This window comes from Tasmannia lanceolata, unplaced genomic scaffold, assembly GCF_043159265.1.
Source record: "Tasmannia lanceolata isolate RefF3 unplaced genomic scaffold, GAP_Taslan_0.1 ptg000015l, whole genome shotgun sequence".
Taxonomy (NCBI): Eukaryota; Viridiplantae; Streptophyta; class Magnoliopsida; order Canellales; family Winteraceae; genus Tasmannia; species Tasmannia lanceolata.
The window spans coordinates 48975696-48991317 of NW_027518692.1; the positions used below are offsets into that span (position 1 = coordinate 48975696).

Sequence of the window (15622 nt, forward strand, 5' to 3'; positions counted from 1 at the left end):
TCATATAATAAAGGTTCTCGTTATTAGAACGTATAGTTAATGAAACAGTTCCATAAGCTCACCTTTAATGATATCCTAATAAGACTAGAAAGACACCATAGAGGATATGTCAAGGGCCCAGGGAACAATCACCAACTATTTGAAAAACTCTTGAATTTCCACCATATCGATAAAATGCAACTGTCTGGTGGTCTGCTCCACAGAGATGTGTAAAGATTCTGATAAAAATCAACAGGGTCTTGTCAAATCTCAAACAGGATGTCAATACCATGACAATTTACCAGAAGACTGCCTACTCTGCTATGAAAATTTGGCATTTGCCCCCATCTTTTAACCATCTTACTCTAAATTTCAAGTTTTCACTTATCCCTGACCTTGTCTTTGGATTCTCTTTTTGATAAAGCCCTTTTTTTATTTTCTCAGTTGCCAATGATACTACTCTGCCTTTCCATCTCAAATGGTGATCCATGAGGCGAAGAGCCTTTCATTCCCACCAATTGTTTCCTATTCCACCACATAGGAAGACCCCACCCACACCCTTCTAGAACCTTACTTCAAACCACATTCTCAAATAAAAATGCAGGACCAAAGGTTTCCACTAAGAATCAAGGATCACAGTTAGAATCAAGCATCAGATACTCAGAAATTCGAAGTAAATTCTTTTGAAGAACTTAAGTAGAAGTCACAATCCCCAGAAATAAGAAAATGATCAAAAGCATCATAATCGATCCACCAAATAGTTGAGATGAACAAAGCAAGTGTTTAATATACTGGGCTTTTGTGAAGTATGTGGGTAGACATCAGCTCAGATCCATGCCTCCAAGGTTTAAAATACTGTTACTGGATGGCGCAACGGCCAGTGGCCAAACCTATGCATATTGGGTGCATCGTTTGAACCACCTGAAATGCCAAATCGCTGTAGACTCAAGAGCAGCAAGTTTCGGAAATTGACTTCTTCGGAAGAACGGCCAATCACCGTAGACCCCAAGAGCGGAAGTTTCTTAAACTGTCATGGACTCGTATATAAAAGGAGACCGAACTCCAGGGTACCAAATATAACAAACATCTCACTCTTCTTTCTCGTCATAGCCAGTTCCTATTGGTGAGGATTTAGTTCCTACTGTTGGTGAGGTTTCTGACTTAAGCATCAGAGTGCTAACGTGTTCTCTACGTGCAGGTAGCCCGCAACAACTGAGCTCAGCACCAGAGCAAAAGCCTCAGTCCAGATTTCGGCATCAACAATATGGAAGATAATCCTAACCATTCATATTAGCATGTGACATGAATGGTTCGGATTTATGGTGGATGAGAACACCCACATTGGTGAGGACCACCGAGACCCCTTGTTATCATTCGTTCCACAGCTAGCCATAGTCAGAATCCGACTAGGCAGGTGCCAGACAAGACCGGGACGGCCAGGATCGATCCTTTTCTTGTTCCATATAGAAAGCCTGAAAATGAGGGGAAAAACCACCCTCAAAATACAACTTAATTTTTTCCTTTTTTGTATCCACTTCTCATCCTCTCCTCACTCTGTCCTCTCAAATCTGTACTTCTCCCACCCTCGCTACCCTTGGTAAAAAATCATATTCCAAGGAAAAAAATTCCTAGTTGCCAAACATGGCCGCCATGATAAAAAATATCCATGGAATATTAGTTTAGTCACTGGTGGGAGAGGGGCAAGGAGAGTGAGGGAGACTCGAAGAGGGCATGAGTGAGGAGAGCGTAAGAAGTGGCTCAGAACAGGGAAGAGAAAAACTCTACTCAAAATAGAGTTTTATTTTTCCTATTTTTCAGCCACTTAGCACCATGTCCTCGTTCATACCCTCCCAAATTCTCTCCCTCTCCCACTCTTTCTAGCCTTCTCTCACCACCTGGCAGACTAATATTCCCTGAAAAAAATTCATTGTTGCGAAACATTGCCTCACAGAAAAAAAAAAAAGAGGGGTTATGAACAGCAATTCCATAATACTATTCTTAGTAAAAAAAAAAGTACATTAATTTGCTGCTGCAAGGGAGGGGGTATGGAATCCAACGGCTAAGATCCAATAAAAAATAATCAACAAACACCAACAGTTAGCAACGAATACCAATTATATATGTAAATTAGATAATGATGCAGGATATGGTTGAATATGGGCAAGTCAATCAGATATACAGAATTGAACAGTTCTGTATCAGAGCATTAAATTATCAAGGCTGATGGATCATCATCATAATCCTTCGAACCTGTTTTGGAGCTTTGCCCTCAATCCACATACAAAACGCACGATAAAATATGTACAATAGTTATGAAGAAAGAGACATAGTGCTAACAGTATATAGGTAACATGATATCCCCCCATTTGATTTCCTGATATCTTCCAACAGTTTTCCTCTATTTCTCCAGGCAAATCCCTTCTGGGCTCCTGGGATATCCAAATCCATGGCTCTGCAACAGTCTTAAGAAATTTCAACATGATAACTGAATAATGCAGAGTTATCCGTTGGCAATTCTGTACAGTAAAGTAAAGCAGATACATTGAAATGCAAAACAATTGTAACAATTGAGAAACAATGTCAAGGCATGGCTATAAAGTGTATAGTTACCAGAACGAGATCTAGGGCTCATCTTCATCCGGCCTGGACCGTGTGAACCTCCGACGCCTCCTTGGTACTGGAACCTCATCACCCATGTCGCTCGCCAGGTTCCAATCATCTTCGTCTTCATCTTGCAGACCCAATAGGTTCTCACCCCACAAACTACGGCGGCCAGAAAATGACCCAGATGGCCTACGATGTCTTCTCCATGCCCTTGACAGGCTCCTAGTCCTCTGTTCATCAAGAGAAGCAATTGGGCTAATCATATGGAACAGAAAGAACGTAGTCCACCATGGCCCACTCCCTTCACTTGGGGCGATTTCCCCATCACCAGATAACCCATCTCCATTATCGATAACATAGTCCCCGAGCACAATGGCACCCGGCATGGCCGAACGAATGGCACTGACAATGTCGCCATATTCCCGCTGGTGCTCAAGGTGGCGCCAAGCACGTTGCCTTGATGGATCCACATCCGTAGGTCGCGTCATTGGATGAACCCTGCGAGCATGCCTACGAAGCTCCCGGTAATTGCCAGAAAACGAGCAAGACTCTCGAGAACAGGTCCTCTGCTTCAGATCGAGATACTGTCTAGCCTCTTTCACAATCTTCCAGCCTCTCACGACTCCTCGGCACAAAGGGCACTTCAAGTTCAAGACTGGTTCTGATAAGCTTCCCCCAGCCGACTCCTCAAAACTGGTTCCATACGAATCAGGGCCGCTTTCCATCATCTGAGTTTCCATATACACATCTGGGTCTTGGCTGTTATTTTCTTCTAGTGCTGCCAACAGCCCAACTGAGATTCCATCACTATTTTCTTGTGAAGTGTGGCCTTCACGAGTTTCCACCGAGCTTCTTCTCATTCTTGGACCAGCAAAGATGGGTTCAGAAGTAAGATCGTGAAGAGACCTCTGACCAAGCCCCTCACTGTCTGGGCTTTCAACGACGGACGGACTGGATTGAGCAGGCCCACTCCTAACGTCAACTCTAAGTTTTTTAAATCGATCTAGGCAATTCGAATGCCTATAACTTGTATCACAGATGTAAGATATGCATCCCTTGCCATGAGAGCTGCACAGGAGGAGGACGGCATTATGTGGATGATCCATGCAAATTGGGCACGAGGCCTCATCCAATTCCTTGTGCATTGCACGAATATCTGCACCAGTGGATGTGCTACCTTTCATATCTGTCATCTTCAGTGTACTGTAGTAAGTTGAAGCATTAGACTGATTAGCATGGAAATCGTATCTCCAATCAAAGCACAAATCGATCGGAGCAATGAAATTTTAATGAATTATAGCAAAGCCATAGTTGAAAAAAAAATGGGCAACGCAGATATCTTCTGAGAAATTTTCCATTCTCAAAGTGTGTTGAAAGAATAGCAAACATCCCACTCGAGCAAATGTTTTCATTTGACATAAACAGCTTGAGAGAACCAGAAAAGCTAGTGTGGGGCAATCTCAAAGATGGCGGTGTGTCTTCTTTGAGAGTAATTAAGAGACTAAGAGAGTTTGAACTTGGGATTCACTAATTTTTTCCCTCGGTTTAGTCATTTTTGTCAGTCCTCATCAATGAGGAGGGTGGGTCGCCTTCCAAATCTCCAATAGCGAAGGAGTGGGATGAGCCACTCCCACAAGGACTGAAGCTTTTGCTTTAACGGCGGCTGAGGATAAGTACTAATGCGTAAGACGCAATTAAAGAAAGAAATTTAGATTCAAAGATATGTGCTTCTTTATCGAGAAGAAGAGTTCATCCGTTCTAATGTGGAGGAGAAAGGTTGGTCTTCTCTTAAATGTTTCCGTATTCCATGGATAATTTGTTCACCAACCTTAGATCTCTATTTGGGTTTGTCATTGGAGTGATCTAATAGCAATAGACTTGATTTTAATGACTGACTCACCCTGCACTGGGTCACACAAATTGTCCTCACATGATCCTCATCAGGTATGATTTTATATCGTGCTTGCCCTCACAAGGTTGCTCATTCGTTCCCTCATGTGAAGCACTTATCATGGGAACAATTTCCATCTTCAGGGACGGTTCTATTCGCATCACCTATGAGTCCTGCTAAATTGGTCCGAGGATTAAATGCCCTATGCGGACAATCTGACGACCTGTGATCATGTTCCCCGCGTGTGGTGTATATAAAGATAGTATCTTGTGGTTTGTGTTCCAAAAGTCCACTCCACATGATCGTACTCTTAGGAGGAAGAGTGGGATTCGAGCGAGTAGGCACTGAGCCCCTATTGGTTGAGGTAGAAGGGACTATGTCAATGTCCTTTAGCCTCACCTCGCCTTGCACATGTGGATAGGCTGGGCGCGCATTGCTAGGAAACATGGCATTGCTGGGAGCCTTAATCCCAAGATGTCTGTTAATGTGATTCTAAGGTTACTTTAATTTCAGCCATCATGTCCGTTAATTTGAACCTTTTGTTTGCTCCTAAATTCCTGATAGTCAACCTGTGACCCTTGGGTTTGCACCAGTCGATCAAAGCCCTGGTGACAAAAGAAATCCTTTGGAAGATCACCCCATACGCAGATTGTGCTGGCTTTATGGAATGGGAAAATGGATCATGTTGAATATGATCTTTCCATGGTGATTACCACCAAGGGTTATTAAGCTCACAAGAATCCATTGGACTCATGGAAGGAAAAAGCTTTGGATGGTATGGAAGGTGGATCTTCATTGCAAATGGAAGGAAATTATTTGGAGCTTTCTAAATAATGATAAGATTTAGTAGTCGGTCTCATCCCCCAAATAGTCTAGATCGTAAGCTTAAGCAATTACTCTATGGGTGACCCATGTCCCACTACAGTTGGAAGAATTAAGGATGTCATCATCAAGGTGCTCTCCTTCCCTATTGGAATCATGGATTCTAATGACGCAAAAGCACCTTCTCTTCTAGAGGCTCTTTGTATCCAGGGGGTGGAGCATTTTGGGGATTGAAGGTCAAAGGCAATTCTTCCAATATCACTGCAAAGGCATCAAAGGTTAAATCAGGATCTTGAAGATTGGCCACTATCATGCTTGGTATCCTTGACTTGAATGGAGAGTTGCCTCCGTGTCATGCTCATATCCCTACCATGGCATAAGACATGACAGTTTTACTAGCTAGTGAAGACGCTCTTTGTACAGGTCGTAGAGATGCCCTCTTTGTAGGGAGAGATTGGCGCTTGGATAATTTTTTTGCTTTGGCTTTTTTTTTCTTGTTTTTGTTGGGGGTTGTCTCAACTCAACTCTCAACCCCACTTTTGTTTCCTTCTTTCTCTCTTCGTCTAATGAAATTATTTGTTATCTCTCTCAAGAAAAAAGAAAGTAAAAGAAAAAGGAACCCAATATGAATGACTTGTAACATCCATGACAGAAAAATCACTCAAACGCAAGGGATCATTCTTTGATTCCCTCTTTTGGGAATGGAAGGTCACACATTTAGACATTTGGACAGCTACCTCATCACAATTTAGAGGGGAAACTAGAGTCAGAATCATGACAAACATGGATAAATTCACTTATAAACAAAGTGTTCCGCCCTAATGTTACCTGTGTGGCACATGTGCAACACTCCAATGTTACCCCGAGGTGTTTTGGTTCATTTTGGGGGTTTTGTTATTGGAAACTTGAGTGGAAAAAACCCTAAAAATTCTGGTCCTTTTTCTTTACAGATTTCATGGATTTTAAAATTAGAAAACTTATGGACTTCTATTTGTTTGTGTTTTTTAAGTTTTGAATGATATGACACTCGGTTACTTGTGCAGGTCAAACATATCGTGTCTGACAGGCTATGTACCGATAAAAGTACTCGAATAATTCATGGATAAATCTATTGATAAAAATAACAATCATGTTTGAAACATGTCACTATCTTTTTTTTTAATGGCAGAGTATTCTATTAAAAAAAGAATGAAGCCTCGACGACCGAGATGGTCAATATAAAAGGAAGGAAACTTACATAGCAACCTCTACCAACCTTAAGCTACAACTACAATAATATTATGGAGGAAGATTTTCAAACATCTCTAATCGAATCCTATCCACTCCAAATCAAGCCAAATGATTTGCATTTGTTAGCAGATCTCCTTACATGCCGAAACTGGACCGAATGTCCCTAGCATTCTTGAATGTCTTCAAAGGCGTTAATGTTTTCTCATTCAAATTAACTATAATGCTTTTTGTTTGTTAGCGTCACATATTTGCAATTATATTTTTGAACATATGAGTTTCAATAATGCCATTTTAAATTTCCTACTAGTACCATCTAATATGTTAAATCTAGTTAACTTTTATGATATTTAATTTATACGCATCTTGTGTCTTGTCTCATGATATGGGACACCTATATCTGTATTCGTGTCTTAAAATTTGGAAAATGTTGATTTGTATCTTCTTTCCTGCGTCTGTGTCAGTAAATTCATATATAGGCATCATAGTTTGTAAGATTAAGATCTTTGTTAAAGATTTAGGTTTCACATTGTTATGGGACTGCTTATACTTCTTTTTTGGGTAATCTTATTAGTTTTGGTGAACAAATAAATAAGACTTTCTTCCTTCTTCCCTTGGGTGATGCTCAAGAAGCCCTTGTGGAGTGATTCTACATATTCTACGCGATATGATGCTATGTAGCTAGACTGTGTGATGATGTATCTTAATCAACCTATTATTATCTCGATATTTTGGTTGTTGTTTTTTGTGATTCCTGCATAAAAATACAAGAAAACACAATACAAAAGTGTCAAAGATAATCCAAGCAGCAGCTCTACAAGTCGGCTCGGAACCCTACAGGTATAAGGTATTAAGGTAAGATAACATGTATAAAATCAATTTCCTTTTCCTGTTTCCTCAAGTTACTTGGCTATTCATTCACTTCTCAACAACAGGATTATAATGGACCTGATAAAATGTACAGATGTTTCGATTTGTCTCGGCTTATGATCTATGAGAAGCGCGGGAGGAGGTGTGCTCAAGTGTTGAGAGGAGGATATCTATTGTCCAAGAATGGGAAGCCCCACCGAATGGACTTCTCAAACTAAACTTTGACGGCTCCAGTATGGGAAATCCCCATCCGGCCGGGATTGGAGGAGTTCTGAGAGGATCAAGTGGCGAGATTTTATGGGCTTTTTCAGGTCCAATAGGGTGGCAGATGCTAGCGAGGCAGAAGTTAGAGCCACTCATCAAGGTATAAAGTGCCTAAACAAAGAAACCATGGACACGACGATTGTGGAAACAGATTCCATCAATGTTATTCGGTGGCTTAGAGGGTCGGTTGTCCCTCTTGGAGATTTGCCCATTTCTTTAACGAAATCCAAGACCGAATAGGTGATTCCTCAATTATATTTAACCACATAAGGAGGTCTGCTAATAGTGTGGCAGATAGGCTAGCCCGTGAAGGCATGGGGAAGCCGGGGTTGTAGAAGTTTGACTTCCTCCCCCCATGATGGTGATTTGTATTTTATTTTCTCTTTTATTGGTCTTTGTATCAGCCTTTTGTAATTTGGAGGTTGATGATGCAAGAGCACCCCCTGGGAATTTCTACATCGGCCTACCTTTGCTCATTAGTTTAGGATTAGCATGGCTTTCTTTTATTTCACTAGCACTAAACATATGAGGTATCTTAGTCATTTGCTTATTTTCATGCCCTTTTTGGTCTTTTCCTTAAACTAGAGGTGTTTTAGTCTTTTCATTGTAAGGGTGCTATATAAACCCACTTTACTTTCTTTTCAAGGGAGCTTTTTTGATGAATTTGATTTGAGACCTAAGGGTTTGGGGACTTGGGAGTCTTGCAAGAAGGTTTTCTTGCTTGTCATTTCATTTGGGAAGAGGGATTTCAAAGCTTTGAGTTGAAGCTTTCCCATCTTCTCCTATCTTTATCCTTGTGAATCAAAGTTTGGGTAACTGATCTTGCCTTTGGCGTCCCATCGCCAAAGTGCCGGTTGTTTCATGCAAGAAGATTCAATAAGGAAGCGTTGATTTGCTCATTTCTATTTGTGTAATTGAAACTCTGCTCTTGTGGAAGTTTAAGCTGAAATCCACGGTGTTTTGAGAAATAAATGTCATTCTCATTAAGGGTCTGTAAGTGATTGTGTAAGGAAGCGTTGATTTGCTCATTTCTATTTGTGTAATTGAAACTCTGCTCTTGTGGAAGTTTAAGCTGAAATCCACGGTGTTTTGAGAAATAAATGTCATTCTCATTAAGGGTCTGTAAGTGATTGCTTCCACTACCTTTTTTCTCTCAATTATATAATAATCATTGTTATGGTGACAAGCTTGGAAGGTTTTGAAGGCAAATACAAGAAAACCTAAGTGAATGAGGCTTCATTGTTGACTGCTCAGAAATTTCCAATATAAATTGATGTATTGAAAATGTGAAGGGATGTCTCTACAGCTAGTGAAGAAAATTCACTTTAGTAAGTGTGCCCTAGAACTGGAATTGGTCTTGATTTTCTATTCACTAAGCCCATAAATTATCTTGTAGAGGGTCATGGAAAGGTCCATATCTTTTATGGATGTGAAACAATCAGATCTATAATAAGGCAGTTCAACTACTTGGGTCTTGAATTAGTAGCCTACCAACTGTTTGTGAATTAGTCTCAACCGAGACCTTGCTGCCCTTGCATTACTTAGACTGTTGGTAGTGGAAATTTAGACCAATTCTTGTCTTCCTTGGTCGCCCTGTTGGAATAGTAAGGCCCATTGATACGTTTACCTACTTGGGGCAGCTTTGAGTATTACACTTCGCTGACCCGCCCTGCGTCAGTTGACTATCTCGGTCTTCCCCTTTTCTTTGAATGAAATTGCAACCACTCAAATAAAAAGGATTATAATGGACCAACTCTTAGACGACCCCAACTAGTTTGGGACAAAGGCTTAGTTGAGTTAGCCGACCCCAACTAGTTTGGGACAAAGGCTTAGTTGAGTTAAGTCGAGATAATGGACCAACCCTAAATTCCTAAGTGTGAATGCAAAATGCCACAACTAGTTTCATGATACAAATGATGGATTTATGGATTGACTATTGTAGGAAGTCAGGACTTCCTCTTAAAGGCCCAATTAAGCTTAAGTTAGAAGGTACTAATAGAAAGAACCTACGCCCAACATTACAGTGGCGTTTTACACATGGATAGCAGATCTGTTACAATAACATACACAAGCAGGTAGACTCAAACTGCATCAAGGCTAAACAACAGAGCGAGGTAGAGGTTTATGTTTTGTCGCAAATGCCTCAGTGTCCTCAACAAATCCTAGTGATTGAAGGAGACTTTCCCAATGTGATAAACTAGATCAAGCACAGTCAGTTCATGGAAGGTGGCAAATGTATACAAAAACGTTTGTAACCAATTTGCAAGTGGATCTTCACTAAATCAAGTGCATAGAAAAGGGAGCTCCATAACCAATGGTTTAGCCAATCTCCGTTTTTATTTTCTTGAGAGTTAAAATCATATCCCTCAAAGCTTGTATTCGGCATTTACATTCCAATCGTTTTAATTATAACTTTTAATACATAGCGTGCATCAATAAAAAATAGATATAAATTAAAAAAAAGTGTGATTCAAAGTTAAATCCTGTCATGGTCAATACTAAAGCAAAATATCGGGCAAATTGAAAAAAAAAATGAAAGGGTAGCCAGACCATTACATACCAAGGATATTTAAAAGAAAACTTATAGATTAAAAAGTAAATGACTTTAGAAGTTAACCAACAACATTGCAACAAAATCAAGATATAATAAATAATTAAATACTCACCCAGAGAAAAAAAACTCTGAACTTAGTCCCTTACTTGTAGCTCTGAATTGTTATGAAAGTAATCAGCTTTTATATGTGAAAAAAGATGGCAATCTTGGTTTATTTTGATGAACAAATCCTACAAGCCAATGCTGAATCTTCCAAAAATTGTAACAAATAATCCAGTGTCCTAAAAATCTTGAAGAAAGTACAGCCTTGGACTAAAGCATTAATGATTATCTCACGCTCCAAAAGTCACCAATGATTCATTGACCCTGCACTAATTTCGTAGAACAAGGATGATTGTCATGTACAGATAATCCAAATATCACAAGAATCAGAAAATGCAAAAGAAGATATAATCATCCACAATCACAATTTACAATTCCAAAAGCTAAACCCATGAGGGTATTGATGATCCAATCCATAGGAGTGAGAGGACATCACATGTACGTTCCAACTCAAAATTTTCCAGTATATGGTCAGCTCAAAACCAGAAATCAATCGCCAAACATTCCAAAATATACATTAAAGATAAAATTTTTCTTTTTCAAATGTATTGAGTGAAAAAAGCAAACCCCAGACCAAGGAGGTCAAGGGAGAGGAACAACTGAAAAGTACTAACTGATTTTCCAAAGATGCCCGATTCACGCCATCCCCAGCTAAACGAATTGCGACACTATTTGCCAAGGGACGGGCATGCTAAAAACGGACGGGATGATCCATAACAACCAAATCGACAGTCGACACTACCATAGCCACTACCTTTGAGATGCCAAGGACCAGAAAGCCAACTATCCAATAGATCTGTCAATCGACGGAGGAAAACCCAAGACATTCCGAACTTATCTAATATTCTACACCTCCACTAACCAACCCCACCCCATCCCCTCTCTCCACATGATAATTAGAAAAAAGATGACCAGAACTCATCCACACATTTCACTCCTATCCAAACCTAAAACCTGGGTCTTCCCCACCCATGCTCGCATCTACGATATCGCTGAATAAACTCCCAAACAATTACAGACCCCATTTACTTTACTTTGCCCAATAAATTAGACACATCATTGAAAATATCTGTAAGAAAACATGAGAAAAAGGTTTTTTTTTTTTTTTTTTTTTTTTTTTTTGAATCAGAATCATCCATTGTTCTAAATCATGGAATCTAGCTAAATGGGGAACGAATCTTTATAAGATTCCAGTAATATGAGGCAAAATAATTTATAACCCTAACTCCAATTTTCCTTCCCCTAACCTAATTAAATACTTTTGTAATTCCCACAATACAAGAAAACCAAATCCGCCCCTGCGATGGCCGCAATTCTTCCAACACCATACCAAACCCTAACCCTAACCCTAATCAGAACCGATCTTATCCAGCGAAGAAACCAAAATTAGGGCACAGGCAGCTCGCGATGCAGATCGAAAGCAAAGGAACAAATCCAGAAGGAAAATCGATAGATTAAGCCCTAAAAACAAGGCGCAGGAGAATAGAAGAAAATGAAATTGGATAACGCGAAAAAAGGTACGGATTTTACAGTAATTGGAGATATTGCAGAGTTGCAGGCATTTAGTTTGATGGTGCAGAGGCCCCGAAAATCTCAAAAACAAACAAAAATCGTCTTTTTTCTGTCTCTGCAAATTTCCTCTTATTCTTTCGTTTTTTAACGAGACGAGGGTTTTTATAATTTTATGTGTGTAGAGAGAAAGATGGAGTTGGGGGCGATGTATGGATTTTCTTTTCTCGGGAAAATAATTCTCGGAAAAGACAATTCCCTGGATATGAGCCTTTCTGGTTTACTCATTTATCAAGGATTTTTTATTCCAGGACGGAGGGCGGGACCCAGTGCATAAGGCCGTTCGCGCACTTAGACTGGTTTGAGCAGTGAAGCATGCACTTAATTAGGGGTGGCCAGAACCGAACCCGAACCGAAGAGCCGAACCGGAACCGAACTGTAAAAAAATATTTTTGGTCCAGTTCAGTTCCACTGATGAAAAACCGAACTTATTCGGTTCGGTTCCGGGTCTAATGTTCTCGGTTCGGTTCCGGAACCGAAGAACCGAACTTTGAATATATATATATATATATATATATATATATATATATATATATATATATGAGAAAACTGTTTGTGCGCTTAAGCGCATGAGAAATATGGTGCGCTGAAGGGTATTTTCGTTATTTTCGTTTCAAGTGGGTCCCACTAGCTAACGTAGATGAAAAACCCAAACGCCATTACCCTCGTTTTTTAAAAAGGTTGAAGAAGTTGCAAATGAAAAACCCAAACGCCATTTCCCTCGTTTTTTTAAAAGGTTGAAGAAGTTGCAGATGAAAAACCCAAACGCCATTACCCTCGTTTTTTAAAAAGGTTGAAGAAGTTGCAGATGAAAAACCCAAATGCCATTACCCTCGTTTTTTAAAAAGGTTGAAGAAGTTGCAGATGAAAAACCCTCTAAATTAACCATAATCTTATCATTTACCTTTAACAAGAAAAAATTCTGCCATAAATGTTTTTTTCTTGAAATCCAAGCAGATCCTTAGGGAATTAAACAAATATGATGCTCCAAAGAAACAAGCAAAAATGTTGGTACAAAAAAAATTCGACAATGTTATAACTCAGGAAACATTAAAATCCATTAAAGAGAGAGATCACTGAGTTAATACCACTCAGTGGTATCAACAGATTTAAACAAGGTAGGTGTTGAACAATAAAGTGATTTTCAGGGCCTCTGTTTAAATCTGGACAGTCAAAAATTTGTAATAATTCTCCGGATTTGACCTCATCTGTTTTCCGGTAATTGTCATAACTTTCGATATTTTATTGGTATTTTTTTCGTAATTTTACAAATTTATAAACATTTCTCTGTAATTTTTCATTTAAAACTTTATACTTTAGCTATTTTACTTTTCTGGTGTAATGATTGCTTCTTCTTTTTTTGTTTGCTAGCAACATTTGCCAAATATTTGCCATGTTCGCATCTTTACACCCGATGGCCACATGCCGAGAAGTTGCCATAGGAGAAGTTTGGTAGCAAATTGTTATAAAATAAAAAACAGAAGGAATGTTACCAACACTACTGTTTTCATATGAGCGCACTCTCACTTTATTAAAAGTACAGTATGGCCCACACCATAGGATGATCCAAACCGTCCATTAGATGGGCCATACCCTAAATAGGTTATGCTCCAAAAATCATTTCCATAGGATGATCCTAACCCTCCAATCTGAATGTTAGAGGGTTGATCCTAACCCTCTATAGATCGGAGGGTTAGAATCAACCAATGGAAATAATTTTGGGGCATAACCTATTTAGGCTATTTTGCAACTTCTGATCTTTTTCAAGCTTTTTAAAAAACGACGCATCTGCAACTTTTGCTCTCTTCTTCAAGCTTTTTCCCAAACGAGGGCATCTGCAACTTCTGATCTTCTTCAAGCTTTTTCCCAAACGAGGGTATGTATGTATGTATGTTGCGTTTGGTTTTTCATCTGCAACTTCTTCAACCTTTTTAAAAAACGAGGGTAATGGCATTTGGGTTTTTCATCTGCAACTTCTACAACCTTTTTAAAAAACGAGGGTAATGGCGTTTGGGTTTTTCATCTGCGTTAGCTAGTGGACCCACTTGAAACGAAAATACCCTTCAGCGCACCATATTTCTCATGCGCTTAAGCACACAAACACTTTCCTCTCTCTCTCTCTCTCTCTCTCTATATATATATATATATATATATATATATATAATATATATAATATTTTTATATTTATATTATACATATACTTAATAATATAAATTACTTATAATATTAATAAGTAATAGTTAATACTATTCTTATAATAAGAAAGTAACTTATATTATAACTTTAATTAAAAGTTTTTATAAATTATAATCAATAATTAATAATTAGCCATTAGAACCGAAGAACCGGACCGGACCGAACCGATTATGTTCGGTCCGGTTCGGTTCGGTCCTACTGTGTACTACGGTTCGGTTCGGTTCTTACGGTTCATGGAACCGAGAACCGAAAAAAAAAGGAACCGAGAACCAAGAACCGAACCGGTTGGCCACCCCTACACTTAATGATCCTTCATTGCTTTCTGTTGTGAAAAATAAGTATATAAACGTCCGTTTGATTGAGAACGGCGTTTTTTTAAAAAAAAATAAAAAATTCTATGACTATATATAGTGGGGCCCACCAACCAATATGATCTAAGACCGTGCCCACAAAAATCTTCTCATAGAATGATCCTAACACACTGATAAATTTGGTGTAAAATTGATGGCTCGGAAAGTTTAAAGAACAAGGTTTAGAAACCTATTCTGTTGTGGCCCATCAATATACGTGCTTACACCATATAAAATCTTGATTTTGCAGGCTCTATTCGAGCTTTGTGGTGGAGAATGTTAGTGGCAGGTTAGCTTGTTAGAATAGATAAGGCAATTGTTTAGATTAGGATTCTCTTGATCTTATCTTTATCATCTTATGTTGATCTCTAAGTGCTTATTTAAACACCTTTGCTAATTAATGAAAATATAAGAAATTAGTGGAAAATACAAAATTTAACAGCTTGGAAGAAAGGCAAGACATTTTCGGGATATCGGAGGGCCAAATAGATGAATGAACGATTTGTGTCAGCAAATCAGCTGACCACACATGTAATAGCTAGAATATGGTGGGTTACCACCTTTGAATGATCTGTAACGTCCATTTGATGGGCCTTGCTTTGGATCTATGGCCCAAGCTCATGCTAATGATCTAATCCTAGAATCCTATAATCTGGATTTAGTATGTTACTGAACATGGATGGTCAAAAACTACATGTCAATAGCAAAAATACACACGTCTTGATTTTAGGATTGCATGTATGACGTCGATTTTTGACCCATAGAACATTCTAAGCAAAGCCTATCAAATGTACGGTCCAGATCAATCAACAGGTGATCGATGGTGGGACCTGTTATGCTGTAGTGTGTTCCCCGCATTATATTTAAAATAAGGTCATGCCATTCGTCTCATTCGGCCCCGACAAATGAATGGTTTGGATCATTGAAGAAGTGGACTCCACTTGTACTTCTACCTGCACTTATTTTCCCTCAAATATATAGGGAATCTGTATACTCACCCCTTTTTAAAATTGGGACAACCCCCTCTTGTGTATTAATGTCCACTCTTTTACATTAGTGTGGCTTTCACAAGTAAAAAAAAGGGGCCAAATATATCATTTCCCTCTATTGTTTTCAACCTACCGAGTCTAAAGTTCTAATTCAATCCTCAGAACCAGATACTCCCTCTCCCTTTCTCCCTTTGTTTCACGTTCT

General features: G+C 39.1%; 1 protein-coding gene across 6 annotated transcripts; it reads right to left on the reverse strand.

Moving 5' to 3' along the window:
• Positions 1–2076: 2076 nt before the first annotated feature.
• Positions 2077–11984, reverse strand: LOC143892029 (uncharacterized). 6 transcript variants are annotated; one of them, XM_077396508.1, is made up of 3 exons: positions 11844–11984; positions 10324–10582; positions 2077–3786 (listed from the first exon to the last, which is right to left on the reverse strand). In XM_077396508.1, exon 3 carries the CDS (start codon positions 3774–3776, stop codon positions 2601–2603), a length of 1176 nt encoding a protein of 391 aa, XP_077252623.1. In that variant the 5' UTR covers positions 3777–3786; positions 10324–10582; positions 11844–11984; the 3' UTR covers positions 2077–2600. The 6 variants fall into 6 exon arrangements, with proteins under 6 accessions (XP_077252623.1, XP_077252622.1, XP_077252621.1 ...); XM_077396507.1 differs by lacking the exon at positions 10324–10582 and having other exon boundaries at positions 2077–2441; positions 2590–3786; positions 11844–11983; XM_077396506.1 differs by lacking the exon at positions 10324–10582 and having other exon boundaries at positions 2077–2495; positions 2590–3786; positions 11844–11983.
• Between the last annotated feature and the right edge of the window lie 3638 nt (positions 11985–15622).